The sequence below is a fragment of the Protopterus annectens genome, chromosome 8.part1 (genome assembly GCF_019279795.1).
Source record: "Protopterus annectens isolate FY-2018-M chromosome 8.part1, PAN1.0, whole genome shotgun sequence".
NCBI lineage: Eukaryota > Metazoa > Chordata > Ceratodontiformes > Protopteridae > Protopterus > Protopterus annectens.
Genome location: NC_056742.1, coordinates 112,965,298 through 112,985,363, shown reverse-complemented (window position 1 = coordinate 112,985,363; position 20,066 = coordinate 112,965,298). Strand labels below are relative to the sequence as shown.

At 43.5% G+C, this 20,066-nt stretch overlaps 1 protein-coding gene across 1 annotated transcript in view; it reads right to left on the bottom strand.

The window, feature by feature from the left end:
• Positions 1 to 20,066, bottom strand: part of LOC122810226 (AFG3-like protein 1) — a 1,103,851-nt gene that overhangs the window by 384,191 nt on the left and 699,594 nt on the right. Inside the window, exon 13 of the mRNA XM_044081735.1 lies at positions 13,427 to 13,537. Within this exon, the coding sequence (XP_043937670.1) occupies positions 13,427 to 13,537 (111 nt within the window). The remainder of the gene's footprint in view (positions 1 to 13,426; positions 13,538 to 20,066) is intronic.

Below are 20,066 nucleotides of genomic sequence, written 5' to 3'. Positions count from 1 at the left end.
GAAATTGTACAGCATTAGGACCAGCTAAAAGGCCCTGCAAGACTGCAGTGGCAAAGCCAGCTCTGGATTTATTGAAAAATGGTAAATTGTAATGTTTGGTGAAAGTATGAACTGAGCTCCAGGTAGCAGCTTCTAGAATATCCCTGGGTAAGAACACCTCTGAGAAAGGCTGTTGAAGTAGATGCAGCCCTGGTGGAATGGGATCTGATCCCCTGGGGGACAGTTTTTCCATGGTGCTTATAGCAGAAACGAATACAATAGCTTATCCATTTGGAAATGGTTCGCTTTGAAATAGCCTTTCCCTCTGCCCCTGCAGCAAATGCTACCAGCAGTTCAGATTTTCTGCTAGATTTAGTTCTGTTTAAGTAAAATCTATGTTGTCTGTGTACATTCAATGAATGCAAAATCTGCTCCCCCTTGTTCTGTGGATTGGGAAAGGAAGTTGGCAAATGAATGGTCTGAGTAAGAGCCACACTGGACACCACCTTGGGCATGAAGGATGGCTTGGTCCTGAGAGATACCCTGTCTGCATGAAAAATGATAAAAGGCTCCACTGCCATAAGAGCCTGTAATCTGGAAATCCTTCTAGCTGAAGTGACTACTAAAAGGAAAGCTGTTTTCCAGGAGAGAAATTTTAAGTCTGCAGTAGCAGCTGGCTCGAAAGGAGGGACAGTGAGTTTCTCCGATACAAAATTAAGGCCCCAGGCAGGGGTTGGAGCTCTCCTGGGTGGTCTTTAAGTTTCTGGCCCCTCTGAGATACTTCTTTAGCAGAGGATGAGAGAAGAGGGAAGGTTCTGTGTTGTAAGGAGCTGAAATGGCTGAGGTATGGATTTTTATGGAAGAAAAGGACAGGCCCTTCTGAAGCACCCCAGTTAAGTATTGCAAAATCTGAGGAATGTTGGGCACTGCTGTGCTTATCCCTTGAGATTGATTCCAGGCACAGAAACTTTTCCATTTGTCAGCATAAGATTTTCTAGTACTAGGTCTTCTCGCCTCCAAAACGACATCCATCACAGGTTTGCTGAGGGATGCCAAGGGTGAATTTAGGTGATTAGCCACGCTGCAAGATTCAAAGTTTGGAGCTGAGGGTGCAGAATATGGTTGTTCTGATGAGACAGTAAGGAAGGTGTCTGAGGTAGGTGCCCACGGTGCAATGTGTGACACACTGCGCAGGAGTGGGTACCAGTGTTGGCGAGGCCAGTCTAGAGCAATCAAAATCATTTTTGGTTTGTCCTGTTTGACTTTGAGTAGAAATTTGGAGAGCAGAGGCAGAGGGGGAAACGCATAGACTGATAGGTTTTTCCAGCTGAAGGACAGAGCATCCACTTTCCAGGCTTTTTTGTGAAGAGTTCTTGTGCAAAATTTGTCCAGCTGATAGTTCTGGGGTGAGGCAAAAAAATCGATGTCTGGGCTTCCCCATTTGCGTGTCAACATGTTAAAAATCCATGGTTCCAGGTTCCATTCGTGTGGGTCCATGAGATTTCTGCTTAGTTCGTCTGCCAGAGTATTCAGCTTTCCTGGCAGGAATTGAGCTTGTAGTTGTACTTGATAGCTCAAGGCCGTGTTCCACAATGTCATGGCTAGTCTGCAGAGGGGGGTATGAGTGTGCACCCCCCCTGCTTGTTTTACGTACCACATAACCATGGGGTTGTCCGTCTTTATCAGTAATTGTCCTGGATGAAGGTAGTCCTTGACGGCTGTCAGTGCATTCTGTACAGCTAGCATTTCTTTTTGATTTATATGAAGGTGCATTTGATTTGAGCTCCATTTTTCCCTGAATGCACTTCCCTGCCAGATGAGCACCCCATGCATAGTTTGATGAGTCTGTAGTTAGGGTTTGGGCGGCAGGGGGTGGTGTGAATGGCAGTCCCTGTTCTGATGGCAGGCCTCTGCCCACCATAGGAACTACAGTCACAGGCAAGGTATGATACGAATCATTGTTTCCAGGCTGTGACAATTTTGACTCCATAGGCTTTTTAAGTACCACTGAAGTTTCCTCATATGCAGTCTTGCATATGGAATTAGAAGAATGCAGGAGGCCATGAACCCCAAGGCTTGCAGTATTTGCCTTGCAAAAAGCAGGGTTTTTGTGGCCATCTGTTTGAAGTAAGTCACCAAATGAATTTGCTTTTCTGGCATAAGGAAAGCAATCTGGGCAGTTGTATTCAAGCTTGCACCCAGGAATGTAATTTTCTGAGAGGGTAGCAATTGTGATTTATTTTCGTTTATAGTGTACCCTAGACAAGTTGGAACCCTTTTTACAAACGCCAGATGTTTTAAGAATGTCCTTGCTTTCTGCCTGAATTAGACAGTTGTCCAGTTATGGATATATTTGAATATTTCTTTGCCTGAAAATGCAATTACTGGAGCCAGGCACTTTGTACAGACCCTGGGCGCAGCAGATAAGCCAAAGTGCAGTGCAGAGAACTGGTAATGCCAGTAGACTGCTTTGAAACAGAGGTATCGTCTGCAAGATTCCCTGACTGGGATATGCAGGTAAGCCTCTTAAATCTAGAGTTGCCAACCAGGCATCTTTGCCTAGCATAGAAAGTAACTGGGGAAGAGTCAGCATCTTGAATTTTGGAATGTCCAGAAAGGTGTTTAGAGTAGATAAGTCCAGAATTGGACGCCATGATTTGTCTTTTCTGGGTACCAGGAAAAGTCTTTAATAGAAACCTTGTCCCTTTTCCTCTTCTGGTACTAGTTGAATAGCCCCCATGCTCATGAGGGAAAGTACTTGTTTCTGGGCCTCTGAACGTTGATTTGAGGGCAGGTTTGGCCATCCGTTTGGAGTTGGCAACGTGTGGAAATGAAATCTGTATCCCTGGGATACTACATTTAAAACCCATTTGTCTTGGGTTATAAGTTGCCAGTTTTTGCATGAATAGACAGTTTTCCCCCCAAAGGGGTGGCTAAAAGGTAAGTGCTTGGTAAGTGTAGAGGGAAGTCACAGACTGCTTACCATAGGGAGGTGTCTTGTTGTTTCCAGACATGTAGATGTGGCACCCCATTGCTTTGTTCTGAAAGTCCCCTGGGAGTGAAACCTGGTGCCTTTGGAATGTCTGGGTTTGACTTGACTGGCTCTCAAAGGAACTGGAAAGGACCAGTTCTTAGTAGGCTAGTGCCTACTAAATCTTGGAGGTTGCACTTGTAAGAAATCTTTCACAGTTTGCATAGATTTAGCTTTATCTTCCATCTTTTTTAGAACTTCTTCAGCCTTATTACCAAAGAGACGGTCCTCTTGTAAAGGAGCATCCAACAATTTTGCTTTAACATGATCAGGCAGAGATTGCTCTTTGAGCCAAGAATGCCTACTTAGCACAGACCCAGTTACAGCAGCCCTGCAAGAAGCCTCCAAAGGATCAAAACCACATTGCAAAGTATGTTTTCCAACTTGTTCAGCTGAATGCAATAGATCCTGTAAATCTTTATTTTCCACACAGTCAGAAATCAACATCATTTTCTGTTTAAGCAGTCCCATGATATGCTGCTATTTTAGCATATGGAACTGACAGTTTAAAGTCCTGATTGCCAAGGTTGCAGAAGTGTCGACCTTCTTACCCCATCTATCCAGCGCCCCAGAATCTCTATCAGAAGGGTTAGGATTTTTAGCAGTAGAAGCCTTAATGCCCTTGGGGCCCTGAGAAATGGTTTCAAGATCCGCAACTGGATTTTTGAAAAGGAATTTGTGGGAGTCAGGAACTCTGTAGTATCTGTCTGGCTTACAAGGAGCCGGAGGCAGAGAATCAGGAGCCATACTAGATTCTGAAAACACATCAACAATGTCTAGAAACAGGAGGTATAGCCAAAGGCCTATGTTGAGGAAGAAGAAGAAAATCCCTAAGCCTCTTTTTAGATTCAGAAAAATCCTGACTTTTCCAGTGGAAATTTTCCCTTAAGAAATGTAAAGTTTCCCCAAAAGAAAAATCCTCAGAGGGAGAAGCAGAAGGAATGGAATCTTCTGCATCAGAGTCCTCATAAGTAGGTATAGACGATTCCTGTTCATTAGAAGAGTCAGAAGAAATAGAATCCTGTTCAGAAGATTCATAGTCAATGTCTTGCCTAGGCCTCTTAGAAGGGGGTGGTTGGCTACCCCTGATTAGAGTAATTAAATCTTCAGCCATTTTGATCATTTGTTTTTAGGCATAGGGGCCTGCACATGTGGCCTAGGAGTCATTTTTTAAGACATAGTCCGAGATTTTGGCCTTAATATTGAAGATGGCGTTGGTTTAATATACAAATCTGTAGGCCTGAATACACCCCCAAAAGCCGGTGCCTGCACAGCGGCTCCAGACCCATCCAAGGTGGAGACATCCGCGGGATCCACAACTGAAGTATCTCACAGCATACCAGACTCCGAATGGGTCTCAGTAGAGGTCTGCGAATCAGACGTAGCGGGTATCAGGGGCTGCAAAAGCGCCTCACTGAGTACCGGCGAACTGGAGACTGGCTTAGAAGTGTCGTCGGCAGTTTTGGACCTGTCTTTTTCTTTGCGTTTTTTAGGTATTCCGGTAGTCGGATTGCTAACCAACGTCATTTCTGGATAATTAAATCGTGAGCCAAAATATTTAGAAGCAAAAATGTACCAACGACGGACAGTGCATTGATTAAATAAAGCACAGAACCGACAGCAAGGTAGGTCGTGGTCAGGGCCGAGGCAAGGAATACAGTACAAATGAAAATCCTTATGAGGTATTTGCTTCCCACAAGTAATACAATTATTAACTTTTACTGACATTGGTAAGGAGCAAGAAAAGGTTTCCCCAATGGGGTACTTAGCTTTTTAGTTGAAGACTTCGGATCTGAAACTCTAAAACAAAAATTTCAGGAGTCGGTCGACCGGTACTTGCGAACTACTACTGGCACTGCGCGGCAAAAAAGACTGATGTAATGGCGTCAGCTGCATGTTTTATACCCCTGCCGACCTAACATCATGGAAGAAGGGACAGCAACCGATGCAGGACACAAGACTTTAATCCGGCTGACTGAGGGCAACCTGCCAGTGGATTACCCAAATGTAATGACTGCAACAGTGAAACACGAAGAAAGTACAGTTGTGTACACTTACTATAAATGTAGATGTTCGAGTGTATTCACTGTTGCAGTCATTACATTTGAGTTATCCTGCTGGCAGGTTGCCCTCACAGTTGGCCTGAATTCCAAAGTCTTGGGTCCTGCGTCGGTTGCTGTCGCCTCTTCCCTGATGTCAGGTCGTCAGAATATAAAAGATGCAGCCGACGCCAATTTATTTAGTTTTTCCTGCCCCAGATGTCAGGTGACCCAAAAAGGGTAGACTAAAAATATGTAAATAAAACATACATGCACCAAAATAAGCTTTACCTTCATCTATAAGCAAATACACCACCTAGGTTGTATAGATTAGAGAAGTAAAGATAAGTTCCAGCAAAAATAAGGGGGATGGCACCTGGACTGCAACAGTGAATACACTCGAACATCTACATTTATAATAAGTGTACACAACTGTACTATGTTCTTTGTGTTTCACTGTTGCAGTCATTACATTTGGGTTGAGTCCTAAAGCTATGGTTGGGGGGCTGGAGCTAAACAGCATTAGGAGCGAATATGAGGCCCTGCAGAACTGCAGTGGCAAAGCCTGCCCTGGATTTAGAGTAAAGAGGCAGATTGTAATGTTTTGTAAAGGTATGCACTGAACTCCAAGTAGCAGCCTCCAAAATGTCTTTGGTTTGTACTCCCCTGAGAAAGGCTGCAGAAGTGGCTGCAGCTCTGGTCGAATGTGGTCTAATGCCCTTAGGCACTGGTTTGCCATGCTGTGAGTAGCAGAAATGAATGCAGTGACCTATCCACTTTGAAATAGTCTGCTTGGAGATAGCCTTTCCTTGTGATGCTGTGGTATATGCCACTAGTAATTGCTCTGTCTTCCTGAAAATCTTAGCTTTGTTCAAGTAGAATCTAAGTTGTCGGTGTACGTCCAAAGAACGCAGCATTTTCTCCCCCTTGTTCTGTGGATTTGGATAAAAAGTTGGCAAATGAATTGTTTGGTTAAGGGCTACACTGGATATCACCTTAGGCATAAATGTAGGGCTTGTTCTTGGAGAGACCCTGTCTGGATAGAAACTGATAAAGGGTTCCACAGCCATGAGAACCTGTAGCTCTGAAACTCGTCTCGCAGAAGTTATTGCTAGGAGCAGAGTTGTTTTCCAAGATAAGAACTTTATGTCCGCAGTAGCAGCTGGCTCAAAAGGAGGTAAGGTGAGTTTTTCCAAGATATAATTGCGGTCCCCATGCAGGTATTGGCGTTCTCCTTGGAGGCCTTAAGTTTTTGGCTCCTCTGAGGTACTGCCTTAAAGGAAGAGAAAAGAGTGGTGGCTCTGTACTGTAATGAGCTGAAATGGCAGAGGCATGGATTTTAATTGAAGAAAAAGATAGGCCTTTGTCCAGCATCTCAGTTAAATATTGCAAAATCTGACGAATATTTGGGACAGCTTTATCAGTTCCTTGAGCTTGGTTCCAAGCACCAAAATCTCTTCCATTTCCCAGCATAGGATTTTCTAGTACTAAGCCTTCTGGTTTCTAAAATGACATCCATCACAGCTTTACTGAGAGGTGTAGTTTGTATGGCTACATTATCCGCCATGCTGCCAGGTTTAGGGTCCTGAGTTGGCTGTGCAGAATCTGATTGTTTTGCTGGGACAGTAAATGAGGTATCTGAGGTAAGGTCCAGGCTGGGCATTGGGACAAGTTCCTTAAGATCGGATACCAGTTCTGGCGTGGCCAGTCTGGGGCAATCAGAATCAATTTTGGTTTCTCCTGCCTGACCTTTAGGAGTACCTTGGGGAGGAGAGGTAGTGGAGGAAAGGCATATAATGATAGGTTTGTCCAGGTGAAAGATCAGACGTCCACTTTCCAAGCTTGTCTGTGATAAGTCCTTGCGCAGAATCTTTTTAGTTGATTGTTTTGAGGGGAGGCAAATAGATCTATGTCCGGGCGTCCCCATTTCATTGTTATCATGCTGAAGATTTGTGGATCCAGGTGCCACTCGTGGGGATCCATGAGGTTTCTGCTTAGTTCGTTTGCCAGAGTATTTTCCTTTCCTGGCAGGAATTGTGCCTGCAGATGAACTTGGTAAGTCAATGCTGTGTCCCATAAAGTCATGGCTAGTCTGCACAAGGGATAAGAATGAGTGCCCCCCTGCTTATGTACCACATGACCATGGTATTGTCTGTCTTTATCAGTAGTTGTCCCGGATGAAGTAGGTCCTTGAAGGTTGTCGGGGCATTTTGAACAGCTAGCATCTCTTTTTGACTGATATGTAGATGCTTTTGGTTTGTGGACCAGGTGCCCTGAATGCCTCTTCCTGCCATGTGTGCCCCCCCAAGCATAATCTGATGCATCCGTCGTTAGGCTCTGCCTGGCTGGAGGTAGTGAGAATGGCGGTCCCTTGTTTTGGTGACAAGCCTTTGCCCACCATCAAAATTCCTGTTGCAGGCAGGGAATTAGAGTAATCATTGTTTCCAGACTGCGGCAATGTTGTGTCCAGACACTTTTTAGGTACCATTGAATTTTCCTCATATGCAGTCTTGCATATGGAATTAGGAAGATGAAGGATGCCATGAAACCCAAAGCCTGCAGAATTTTTCTTGCAGATAACTGGGCCTTTGTTGCCATTTCCTTGAAATAGGTAGTCAGTAGCCTTTGTTTGTCTGGAGTGAGATAAGCCATCTTGGCAGCTGTATTTAAGCTTGCACCCAGGAATATTATCCCTTGAGAGGGTACTAGTTTTGATTTCTTTTTGTTGACTGTGTACCCTAGGCATGTTAAAAGTCTTATCACAAAAGTCAGATGCTGTAGTAGAATGTCCTTGTTCTCTGCTTGTATGAGGCAGTCGTCCAAGTAAGGATATATTTGTATTCCTCTTTGTCTGCAGTAAGCAATTACTGGTGCCAGGCACTTTGTGAAGACCCTGGGCGCAGTAGATAAGCCAAAGGGCAGTGCAGAGAATTGGTAATGCTTTGAGCCAACCTTGAATCTGAGGTATCTTCTGCATGATTCTCTGATTGGGACCTGCAGGTATGCCTCTTTTAGGTCTAAAGTCATGAACCAAGCCTTGCTGCCCAGCATGGGCAGAAGCTGCTGTAAGGTCAACATCTTGAATTTTGGTACATCCAGGAAAGTGTTTGGAATAGATAGGTCCAGTATTGGTCTCCATGCTTTGTCCTTTCTGGGTACCAAGAACAGTCTTGAGTAAAATCCTTGTCCCTGCTCTTGCTGCGGCACTTGTTGAATAGCCCCCATGTCCATGAGAGCTGCGACTTGTTTCTGAGCCTCTGCCCATTTATTTTTTGGCAGGTCTGGCCAACCGTTTGCCCTTCGCAGGGTATGGAAATGAAACTTGTAGCCTTGTGACACTATGTCTAGAACCCTTTTGTCCTGGGTTATAATGTGCCAATTTTGAGAAAAAAGTGCTAGTTTTCCCCCTAAATGTGCTGCCAGAAGTTAAGTGTTTGGTGTAGGCAGGGGGAAGTCATTGGGACTGTTTCCTGTATGGTTGTGATTTGTCGTCTCCACCTTTGGAGGTAGAAGCACTCCACTGCTTAGACCTGTAGGAACCTAACGGCTGTGATCTGCCTCTAGGGCATCTGGATCTGCCCCTTTGAGGTCTGTCTGAGACTGGAAAGGACCAATTCTTTGTAGACCAGTGTCTGCTAAATCTAGGTGGCTGTACCTGTAAGAAATCCTTGACCGTTTGGCATAGATTTAGCTTTGTCCTCCATTTTCTTTAACACCTCTTCTGCCTTAACACCAAAGTATCATGTTGTAAAGGAGCATCTAATAATTTTGCTTTAACATGGTCAGGCAGATTTTGTTCCTTTAACCAAGCATGCCTCCTAATGACAGAACCTGTAACAGCGGCCTTGCAGGAGGCCTCCAGAGAATCAAACCCACATTGCAAAGTATGCATTCCAACTTGTTCAGCTGCATGCAATAAATCCTGCATTTCTTTGTTTACTGCACATTCAGAATTTGCCATCATTTTATGTTTAAGCAGTGTCATTATATATTGCTGATATTTGAGCATATGAAACTGGCAATTTAAGGCCCTTATAGCCAAAGTAGCAGATGTGTAAATCTTTTTTTCCCCATCTATCCAGTGCCCTAGAATCCCTGTCAGAGGGGGGTAGGGTTTTTTGCAGTAGAAGCCTTGACCCCTTTCGGACCCTGAGAAATAGTTTCTGGGTCTGCAGTAGGGTTTTTGAAAAGGAATTTATGAGAGTCAGGGACCCTGTAGTATCTGTCCGGCTTAACAGGAGCTGGAGGTAAAGAGTCAGGGGTCAGACTAGACTCCAAGAACACATCATCTACAATGTCTAACAGGTGGAATAGCTAGAGGCCTGTGTTGAAGTCTCTGAGCCTTTTCTTAGATTCTGAAAAATCTTGGCTCTCCCAGTGGAAGTGCTCCCTCATGGTATGTAAGGTTTCCCCAAGAGAGTAGTCCTCAGGAGGAGAAGCTGAAGAAATTGATTCTTCAGCATCAGAATCCTCATGGGGGGGAAGAGAATATTCCTGATCAGAAGAGGAATCAGAAGAAATGGAAACCTGATCTGAAGATTCATAGTCTGTCTCTTGCCTAGGCCTCTTATTAGGAGGGGGATGGGAACCCCTGATCAAGGTAATTAAGTCTTCGGCCATTTTGAGCATCTATTTTTTGGGCATGGAGGCCTGTCCTTGTGGCTGGTGAACTTGCTTCTTTGTCTTTAAAGGTGTTTTAGTCTTTGAAGTTGGTTTAATATATAATCGTTTAGGTCTGAATACACCCTTAGAAGCCGATGACTGCTCAGCGGCTCCGGACCCATCTGTGGGAATAATCTCCGAGGCTCCAATACCTTGAGTTTCCTGCGGCCTGGCCGACTCCACGTGGGAGTCGGTAGCGGCCTGCGACTCTAAAGTAGTGGGCGTCAAGGGCTGCGAAAGCGCCTCACTGAGAACTGGCGAACTGGCGACTTGCTTAGGAGAAGCTTCGTCGTTGGTTTTGGACCTCGGTTGCCTGTCTTTTTCTTTGTGTTTTTTGTGAACTCCGGTAGTCGGATGGCTATCCGACGACATTGTCTAATTAAATCTTCGCCCAAAATAGCTTAATGCCAAATCGTACCGACACTTAATAGTGCGTTGGTTAAATCTAGCACAAAACCAACAACTAGCAACGTCGTGGTCAGGGCCTAGGCAAGGAATACAGTAAGAATGAAAGTCCTTATGAGGTATTTGTTTCCCACAAGAAATACAATTATTAACTTTTTCTGACATCTGTCTCGAGCAAGAAAAAAGTTTCCCCAACGGGGTACTTAGCTTTTAATGAAGACTTCAGATCTGAAACTCGAACACGAAAATCTCGGGAGTCGGCCGACCGACACTTGCGAACTGCTTCTGCTTCTGGCACCGCGCGGCAAGAAAAACTAAATAAAATGGCGTCGGCTGCATCTTTTATACCCCTGACGACCTGACGTCAGGGAAGAGGTGACAGCAACCGACGCAGGACCCAAGACTTTGGAATTCAGGCCGATTGAGGGCAACCTGCCAGCAGGACAACCCAAATGTAATGGCTGCAACAGTGAAACACAAAGAACATCATCCAAGAGATGGAGTAAGTCCAGTAATATACCAAAAACCCAAAACACACTGGTCAAAAACCAAAAGGCACAAAGTACAGGCAGGAAACTCCTGAATACTGTAGAAATCGGTCTGATTTCTACAGTATTCAGGAGTTTCCTGCCTGTGTTTTGTGCCTTTTGGTTTTTGTCGAGTGTGTTTTGGGTTTTCACCTTTTAATACAGCTATTAAAAGTGCTTGAGGGTGCTTTTGTGCTTACAGTTTGGCACAATATGAAAGTTATATACTTACCATAACAATAGATACATGTTCTCACTTTCATCCAATTAAATTTTTGAGTTGCTGGATCTAATTGGACCTGACCTCGGTGCCTTTTTCTAAAGTTGTGGATCCGTGGCTCTCACTCCTCACCTAACCATAATTTCCTCTTCAGTAATTTACATCAGATCGAGTTTGCCGATTTGCAGTTAAAAAATTTGATTCCCACCCACAACTGAAGAAACCTTTGGATGTCATAGTTGAGAGACATACTAATAACCACAGAAAAGTTGCTGTGTCTTTCGGCTTTTCCCGGTTTGGGGTTGCCACAGCGGAACTCCGGTCCGCTAATGATTGGCAGTAGATTTTTACGTGCAGAGTTGCCAACTCTGACGCACAACCTTCAATGAAGGTACGCCCATTCACGCATGTCTCCACACAGAAGACGCTTTAGCTGAGAATCGAACAGGACGTCTTACTGTGAGGCGACAACGCTACCGCAGCACCACCACCGCAGTTAATAACCACAGAAAAGTAAAAAAAGACATTTTAACAGTCAGGGTCTTGGCTGAGGTTTGCCCGGTCATCTGAGAGTGACAATACTGGAAAGAGGGACAGATGCTGAACCAAATGAAAATAAGACAACTTGTATAAATAGTTATGGTAAGAACAAAACTTTCGTATCAGATGCTTTTTTTTCCTGATTAGATGTTTGGGACAAATTCCCAAGCTGTGAAAAGCCCCTGGGTGGCTGCAAAGAAAGATATTCCTCAGAACAGTAGAACCAAAGGAGGAACGTGCTCTGGACTGCACATCCAGTTTTGTAATGAGATACTATGTGAAACATGGACCATGTTGCTGCTGTACAAATGTCATCAATGGGAACTCTCTTCACAAATGCTGCAGAAGTAGCTATTGCTCCTGTGGAATGGGCTTTTGGTTTCGTATGGAGGGGAAAACCCCAGTCATTATAAAACAAAAGATGGCCACCTTATTTGGAAATAGTGACTTCTGACTTTTTACAAGTTTTGCTTTAGAGAAGGATACGAATAGTTAATCTAACTTTCTGATATCCTTGGTTTGATATAAACAGAATCTGAACTGAGTGTGAGCATCTTGCGTGCAATAAGAAAAATGGTCTTCTATGAGAGATGCTTGAAATCTGACAAACCTATTTGTTGAAAGGGTTTTTTGCGTTATGGCTTGAAGCATGATAGTGATGTCTGATGGGGAAAATGGATCCCTGATTGGGGGTCTGATTAAGAAAGCACCCTTGATGGAGGCGTTGGAGATTTTAAGAGAGGTTACTGAGGTGTTATTAAGCCCTACGTGAAAATTTGATAAGGTGGCCATCTGCACCTTGACGGTGGATAAACTAGACCCTTTCTGAAAACATTCTGACAGGCAGTATGCTGGTTTTGGACAGTCATCTTTTAACCTTATGAAGATCTATGCAACAAGAAACCAGCAGATTTAAATACAGCAAAAACTGTGAACACAGATCATAGAAACAATAACAGTTAAAAAAAAAAAAAAAAAAGAGAGAAAAGGGCACATATTGGGAGGCACAGTGGTGCAGCGGTTAGCATTGTCACCTCACAGCAAGAGATTATTCAGTTTGATTCTCTGCTGGGGTGCCTTCTGTGCGGAGTCTGCATGTCCTCCCTGCATTCGCGTGGGTTTCCTCAGGGTGCTCTGGTTTCCTCCCACGAGTGTTTCTCCATGGGCCTCGGCTGAAAATGGGCTCTGTCAAGGTCAGCCTTTCCTGGTAAACAAATGTTAAATAAATAAAATTAAGTAAAATTTTCAGTTACAATGACACTAGATGCTACAACTGCAAGACTTTTCAAACAACCAATGGCAAAGCAAAAAAAAAAAAAAAAAAAAAAAACATTTTGACAGTGCACTTTTGAGTATTATTCCAATGTCACTGACAAAAACGGTGAGATGTCAAAAGTGATGAGGGTGAGCTTGTGGGAGTCCGATAAATTTTAAAGGACAAACAACCCTTTGGGGAAGGAAAACTATTCAAACACCCTACTCATGGTCTGCCTTGAAGACTTTTTTTTTTTTTTTTTTTTTTTTTTATTTAAGCACATATTTTTCTAATTTTCAGAGCTACTACTGATAGAGTTTTAGCATTCTAGGTTACATTTGTCAGACAGTACTGACAGCAGTAAGACTAAAAATTGTAATTTGCAGTTAAGCTAACAACCACACAAGTTAACATTCAAGTGGACAAGTATGAAATCACGCACTAACCGATATAAAATGATGAAATGACAGAAGGGGCACAGAAGATGTTACACAAGCAACAAAAACAAAATATTGAGAGTACATTGCAAGTCAAATGGATATGAAAATAAGCAAACTAAAATTTCCTGCAGGTGCAAGAGATTAAGGATCGTAAAAAATTAAGCAAGATTAATTGTATCAATAAGATAAATATCAGCGATCTAAACTACAAATATCACAATTGAAAAATGCAGTAATAGTAAGGTGAAATATAAATAAACTGACAGGAAATGAATTCACATAAACAAGTAGATAAATTCTCTCTACATGTTTGACTCCGTATGCTTACCACCAATCACACGTTCAATTGCTTGTTCAAAGTGCTTCTCAGTGATGGCCTCCTGTAAATGACGAGCGGCAATTAGTGCTGCTTCATTGCAGACATTGGCAATATCAGCTCCTGAAAGATCGGAAAAAGAAAAAAATTAATATATTGAACTTTGCAAATTACAGAACATTGGATATATCAGAATCTTGTTAAAGATGGACACCAAATACAAAAATCCACCTTTCACACTTTGTTGTCCAATTCACAATGTTACTGTTGCACAACACAGAATATTTTCATATGCATGCTCAGTTAGGCATGGGAAATGATGACAAGAGCTCCTTGATCGAACGGTGCTGGAAAGAATAATGCACTACAAGTCGATGCTTTTTAAATTACAGTTAAAAATCTGGTGATCAGTAAACATAAAAATGCAAGTATCCTGAAACTGATACTGCAGTAACACCTCAAACATGTAAAAATCAACATAAACAAGTAGCTGATCTAGCATGGCACCTAGAAACATGAGTAAGTGGTACAAATACATTGCGCAAACAGAAGATAAATGTCACAGCTAACATTTCAGACATTGGGCTTCTTCAAAGACAACTTGAAATTCAAATATAACAATTAACAGAAAGATAAAGAACATTATGCATATGTGCATAAGAGCATGCGCTTGCACAAAAACAGGGGTGTGGCAGTGAAAGAAAGTGTAGAAGAGGTCAGCTAGACAGAAGAGAATTAAGGAAAATGATCATACGACAATAGGTAGACAGAACAATAGCTCGCAAGGAGCTGCAGTGTGATTTAATCATCAAAGCACGGGAAAAATAGGTATGAAAGGGATTAGTGGAAAAAACAAGAATGTTATACACTTACAATATAAAATGACACTAGAATAAACTATAAAAGTTGTGTACTTACCACAACATTTCAACTGTATTGTGGATTTTTCATTTCCCCTCACATACGAGTTCGGATCCAAACCATTGGATCCAACTTGGCCGTTAGTAAGCTCGTGGCAACTAAAAAGCTCTTGGACAATTCTCCTTACCCACACTGCAGCTCTCCCTGTAACCTCAGATCTTGTTTGCTAGGATTACTCCTAGAAGGAAATAATACAGAAATAAATTTTTATATGAAATGATTGCAATTCTAAGGAAACCATTTCTGGACTATGGAGAAGCTAAAAGGAGCCATAAATTATACTTCCTGTTCTACCAAAAACAACAGGTTGGGGGCTTGGAGGGAGGGGTTGTGAGAGGAAATGAAAAATTGACAATACGGATGGAATATTATGGTAAGTACATAACGACTTTATCTGATATTGTTAATTTTTCATTTTGTTTTCACATATGGGACAGATTCCCCAGCTATCGTCATCCTGGGTGGATTAACAGAAAAATATTCCTTACAATCATCGAACCAAAGGAGGCTCTTCCCCTGAAGACCAAATACAACTTGTAATAAAAGTGAGAAAGGTATGGTGATTTGCCCAAGTGGCCACTACACACATGTCATCCATGGATGCATTATTCTGAAAAACTGCTGAAGTAGCCATGGTCCTGGTTGAATGAACCTGAACAGGTCTAGAAAGAGCTACACCTTGTCTGGTGTAGATGAATGTAATGCAATCAGATAGCCATTTTGCTAGATTAACCTTGGACACTGGTAGCCCCTTTCTAGCACTGGAAAACAAAATGAACAATTGATCTGCCTTACTAAATTCTTTCCCCCTGTGCAGATAAAAATGTAATTATCTATGGACATCCAATAGACACAGTACATATTCGCCTTTATAAGTAAAGTACACGGGCAAGTTAACAGTCTGATAGATACTAGTCTCTGGAACAACTTTAGGTAAAAAGGAGTTGGTGCGCAATGAAACCCTGTCTTTATGAAAAATCAGTTATGGGGCAGGGAGAATAAGGCCTGAATTTCTGATATTCTTCTAGCCTAAGTAATGGCTACTAAGAAAATGGTGTTCCAAGACAAAAAGTTTACATCACATGTCACTGCAGGTTCAAATGGGGGTTGAACTATAAAACTTAGCACCAAGTTAAGGTCCCAAGGAGGAGAGGGATCTTTGTGCAGCGGCCTTAGTAAGAGAGTCCCTTTCAAGAAGGTCTTGCAAAGCTTGTTTGAAATTTGAGACAACTTATCATTCCCAATGTAACAAAAAAAAAAAAAAAGAGGTAGCTGCTAACTGCACTTTGATGGTAGAGGCCGCTGATCCACTGTCAAAAAGGTGAGCTAAAAATTCTAAAACGGAGTGAACAGGAGCTGTGTAAGGATCTATATCACACTGCTGAGTCCAGATTACAAACCTCCTCCATTTGCTCCTATACAGCTTTTGAGTGGATTGCTTACAGGATGATATCAAAATATGACGAACTGGGGAAAAAAGAGCACAAGTTGTCTGGCTATAAATGGAATTGGAGAAACCAAGCCATCAGTTTGAGGTTGGACAGCTTGGGATGAATCATTCCTGTCAGGTATGACAGAAGGTCTGGAGTGAGTTCTAAAATCCAGGGTTCTTCCCGTAAATGAGACCAAAAGAAGGGAAACCAGATTTGTCGAGGCCAAAACAGAGCGATGAGGATTACTGTTCTCTTCCACCAGTTTGCTTTCTGTTGAAATTTGGAGATTAAGAGGGTGAGGGGAAAGGCATAAAGGAGAACAGGAGGCCAGTCATGAATGAGAGTGTCCCTCTGGGACTCCTGGTTGGGGGATTTAGGGCAAAGTAGCTGCTGCAGTTGTTGTTCAGAAGGGATGCAAAAAGGTCACAGCAGGGTTAGCCCCATTTGCAGAAAATCTCTTTGATTATGTCCTGATTGTGGGACCACTCGTAAGGCATAAGAATGGATCTGCTCAACTTTTCCCGGAAAGTGCGCTGCTACAAGAAAGCGGTTGGATGAGGATATCGCCCATTGCCACACTCTTAGCACTTCTCGACACAGCGGGTATGATCTAGTTCCTCCCTGTCTATGTACCAGACTACAGACATGTTGTCCAACTGAAATCTCCACTGTTTCCAGGGGAAGAACAGCTTGAAATGCCTGCAACGCTAGTAGCACTGCCCTCATCTCCAGGACGTTTATGTGTAAAATGGCCTCATCGGGAGACCAGGTGCCTTGAACTGTCTTCCCCAGATAATGCTACCCCACCCTATCTGGGAAATGTCCGTGGTCACTGTGGCCTGAGGATGTGGGAGAAGAAAGGGTCAGCTCTGATACCGGATCTGAATGAATCCACGATGATAGGGCTGTTTTGCAAGCATTAATAATGAGTACCTGGTAAGACATCGGTTGCTGGATAATTGCCCACTGTGAAACCAGAAGCCATCGCAGTAGCTGCATGTGAAATCTTGCCAACAGGACTAGCAACTGCCACTGAGCCTAAAGCCTGTAAGACCTGATGGGCTGCTATCTCCTGTTCTGAAGTAGTGTGAGTGTTTGGCGTCTGAGCATTAGCACTCTGGATTATGGAAGTCTTTCAACCATCTGATTTGTGTCCAAAATTGCTCCTATGAAATGATTTTTTGAGCTATGACACAGAGTTGGAATTGCCTAAACATAGCAAGGCCTTGCTGTGTCTAATTATGATGGCTGCCAAAAAAGCAATAACTACAAAATGGAAATCAAAGTCTAAACCAACTTTACTAAAAACAACTGGAACTGGGATCTTTAGAAAGGGGTAGGATTAAATTACACAGGAAAAAATGGGAAATGTGGGACATGCAGAGTAGGAATGATGTTTATAAGAAGGCAGGATCTGAATGCAATGGCTGACTGGCAATGACTGGTCATATTAAAAGTGATGCATAATGTTTGCAGCTACAGTTGTGTTGGCACGGTTCGTTAGGTATAATGTTTCAACTGAGATTGTGCCGCTATGACTTATTTTCATTTAAATAAATGTAAGATTGTCTGTGTCACAGATGATAATTTAATAAAGATGTTTTTTGGAAAAAAAAATCCTCCTATGAACTTCAGTGTTTGAGTGGGTTCAAAGTGTGACTTTTTGTAAATTATTGTTATGCCTAGTTCTGTACAAACTTGGATAACAGTGTCTCTTGCCCGAATAAGTAGATGCCTGGTTAGGGCAGAAATGAGCCAGTCATCCAAATAGGGAAACACATGGAATCCTTGTCATCTCAAGTGAGCTGCTACCACTGTCATGCATTTGATAAACATTCTGGGGGCTGTGGTGAGACCAAAGGGCAGTGCACTGAACTAGAAATGACTGGCTCCCAGCCAGAAGTGTAAATACCTTCTGGATCGCCTGCCCACTTTTATATAGTGGTATGCATCCTGAAGGTCTATGGAGCACAACCAGCCATCCTGTTCTAAGAAAGGAAGTATGGACTGTACCGTGACTATTTGGAACTTGTGGCATCAAACTGACTTGTTTAATCTGCTGAGATCCAGAAATGGTCTCCAGTCCCACGTTTTCTTTGGAACTAAGAACCTTGAGTAAGTTCTGAATTGTCTCTGATCTGGGGGGACCTCTTGGATGAGACTTTTGTCCAGCAGTTTCTGAATTTGGATAACTCTGATCCCTTTGACTGGGTGGAACGTCAAGGATTCTTCTGTTGGGGGGGGGGGGGGGTCTTTGAAGAATGGAATTCAGTATCCTCCGGATATTATTCTCTGCACCCATAAATCTGTGTTTATTTTCAGACAGGCTCTCCAGTGCAAAGACAGATGACCATTGATTGTCTCCAGAGGAGGCAATCAGGCTTTCATTCAGGAGAACTGGAAAGGTCTTCCAAAGAAAGGTTCTCTAGACCCCTGGTTCTCCAGGCCTCCTCTGCCATGAGGATGGCAACTTTCAGAATTGTTCCTCTCTCTGCCCATGGGGGAACTCTCTCCATGTGTGTCCTGGTAAGACTCCCGTGATTTTTTTAAACACATTTTGCCACCTCCTCTCTGACCTTTAAGGTATGGTCTCTTAGGGGTGGAAAAAATGTATGCCCATGGGAGAAAGGGTCTTACCCACCTTCTCACACCTGGATAATGCATCTTTGACCTTTGGGCCGAAAAGGGACATTCTGTCAAACTAAGTGTTGATAAAAGAAGAATTAAAAGGCTCTGCAAAGTCGCGCAAGTGCATCCAGGCATCCCTTCTCATCGATTTGCTGGAACCAGATGCTCTACTTGTTACTTTGGCTGCATGAGTGATGAGCCTCATGGAAGAGTTAGCTACAGAATTGTAGGGTTGTCAGCTGAGAAGCTTCTCTCAAACTTCCTCAGCTACCGCTCCTTCAAGGGTATCTGAGAGCTCTTTGATCAGATCCTTTTGTAGCCTAGTGAAATAGGAAGGGTACTGCAAGGCAAATGTTGCTGAAGAAAAGACTCTCTTTCCGCATCTATCCATCATCCTGGAATCTTTATTTGGTGGATGAATAGTGAAACTCTCTTCTGATAGTTCCTTTTTAGTAACTGCTGCCACAACCATGGCACTATTGAAACCCCTTTTGTCCAAAAAGCTTTGTTGGTTGGTGCTGTAATAATTTTGTTTGGTCTCAGGGCAGTTGGCTCAATAGAACCTGGGCTCTCCCACCCCCTGTTGAGAGATCATGTCCATGAGCTCATCGGCGGGAGGAGTGACCCAGGAGGTAGACTTGTCTGGATCCAAAGGCCGCCAGGTACACAGACTCCTCAGGTTAAGGATTACTGGACTGCCAATCACCTATTTGTTTTAAAATCTCCAAGATGTCCCCAAAAGAAACATCCTTGGGAGGTAACCATGGGGATCCTTCTTGCTCATCGAGGTCAGTGTCTTCTGTGGCCAACTTCACTGAGGAGTCCAAATGCTTCCTCTGGCAGGTCCTCTTCCAAGGGACTGCCTCAGTGGTATAGTCTGGGGAGGTATCAGAAGAGGCAGGGGTACCCCAAAGGCTATCCTGAGGCCTAAGGTCCCGCTGTCCCCGTGGTACGTCCTGGTCACAAAAAGTGCGCAAGGGATGTAGATGGGACTGAGCATCTAAGGGGGGAGGCAACTTCCTAGTTGCATAGGCAGATACATCCCTCTTCAGAGCCCCAAAAGCTGACTGCTCCTGAGTGGAGAGAGAGTCCGTCTTTGATGAGCCATGTTTGTGGGAAGGAGTGCTCTCATGCTCCGGAGACAGCTCCACCAGGGTTGAAGCCAGCACTGAACTCACCTGAGTGGAAGCCCAGAAATGCACAGACTGCCCAGAGGATCTGGGAATCGACTGCACTCTAGGTCCACCAGGCACTTTATGGCTCCGAGAGTTCTCTGGCTCCAAGAAGGCCGAAGAACTCAGAGCAAATACCTGACCCGAGGAAAAAGAAATCTTCAGATACGAGCAAGAAGTTTCTGGGAGTTTCAGATCAGAGAGCTCCTAGACTTGCCCTGAAGCCAGAGGAGGAACCAAATGGGGAGTGGATGGCCTGGATAGACTTAAGACCATTTGGGTCAAAGCAGAGGTGGACCTAGTAATGCCCTGCGCCCACAAAATTTTCTGGACCATCCATTCCACATCTTCTTTTGTAAGGCTTCTAGTAAAACGGGAAGAAGCAGCAGAAGGAGATCTTGGTCTGCTTAGAAAAGGAGACAGTACCCTTGAAGGTAGAGGTTCCACAGAAGGGAAGTACCAAGTCTTTGGCAGGGAGGTTATAGGCTTGAACGGGGT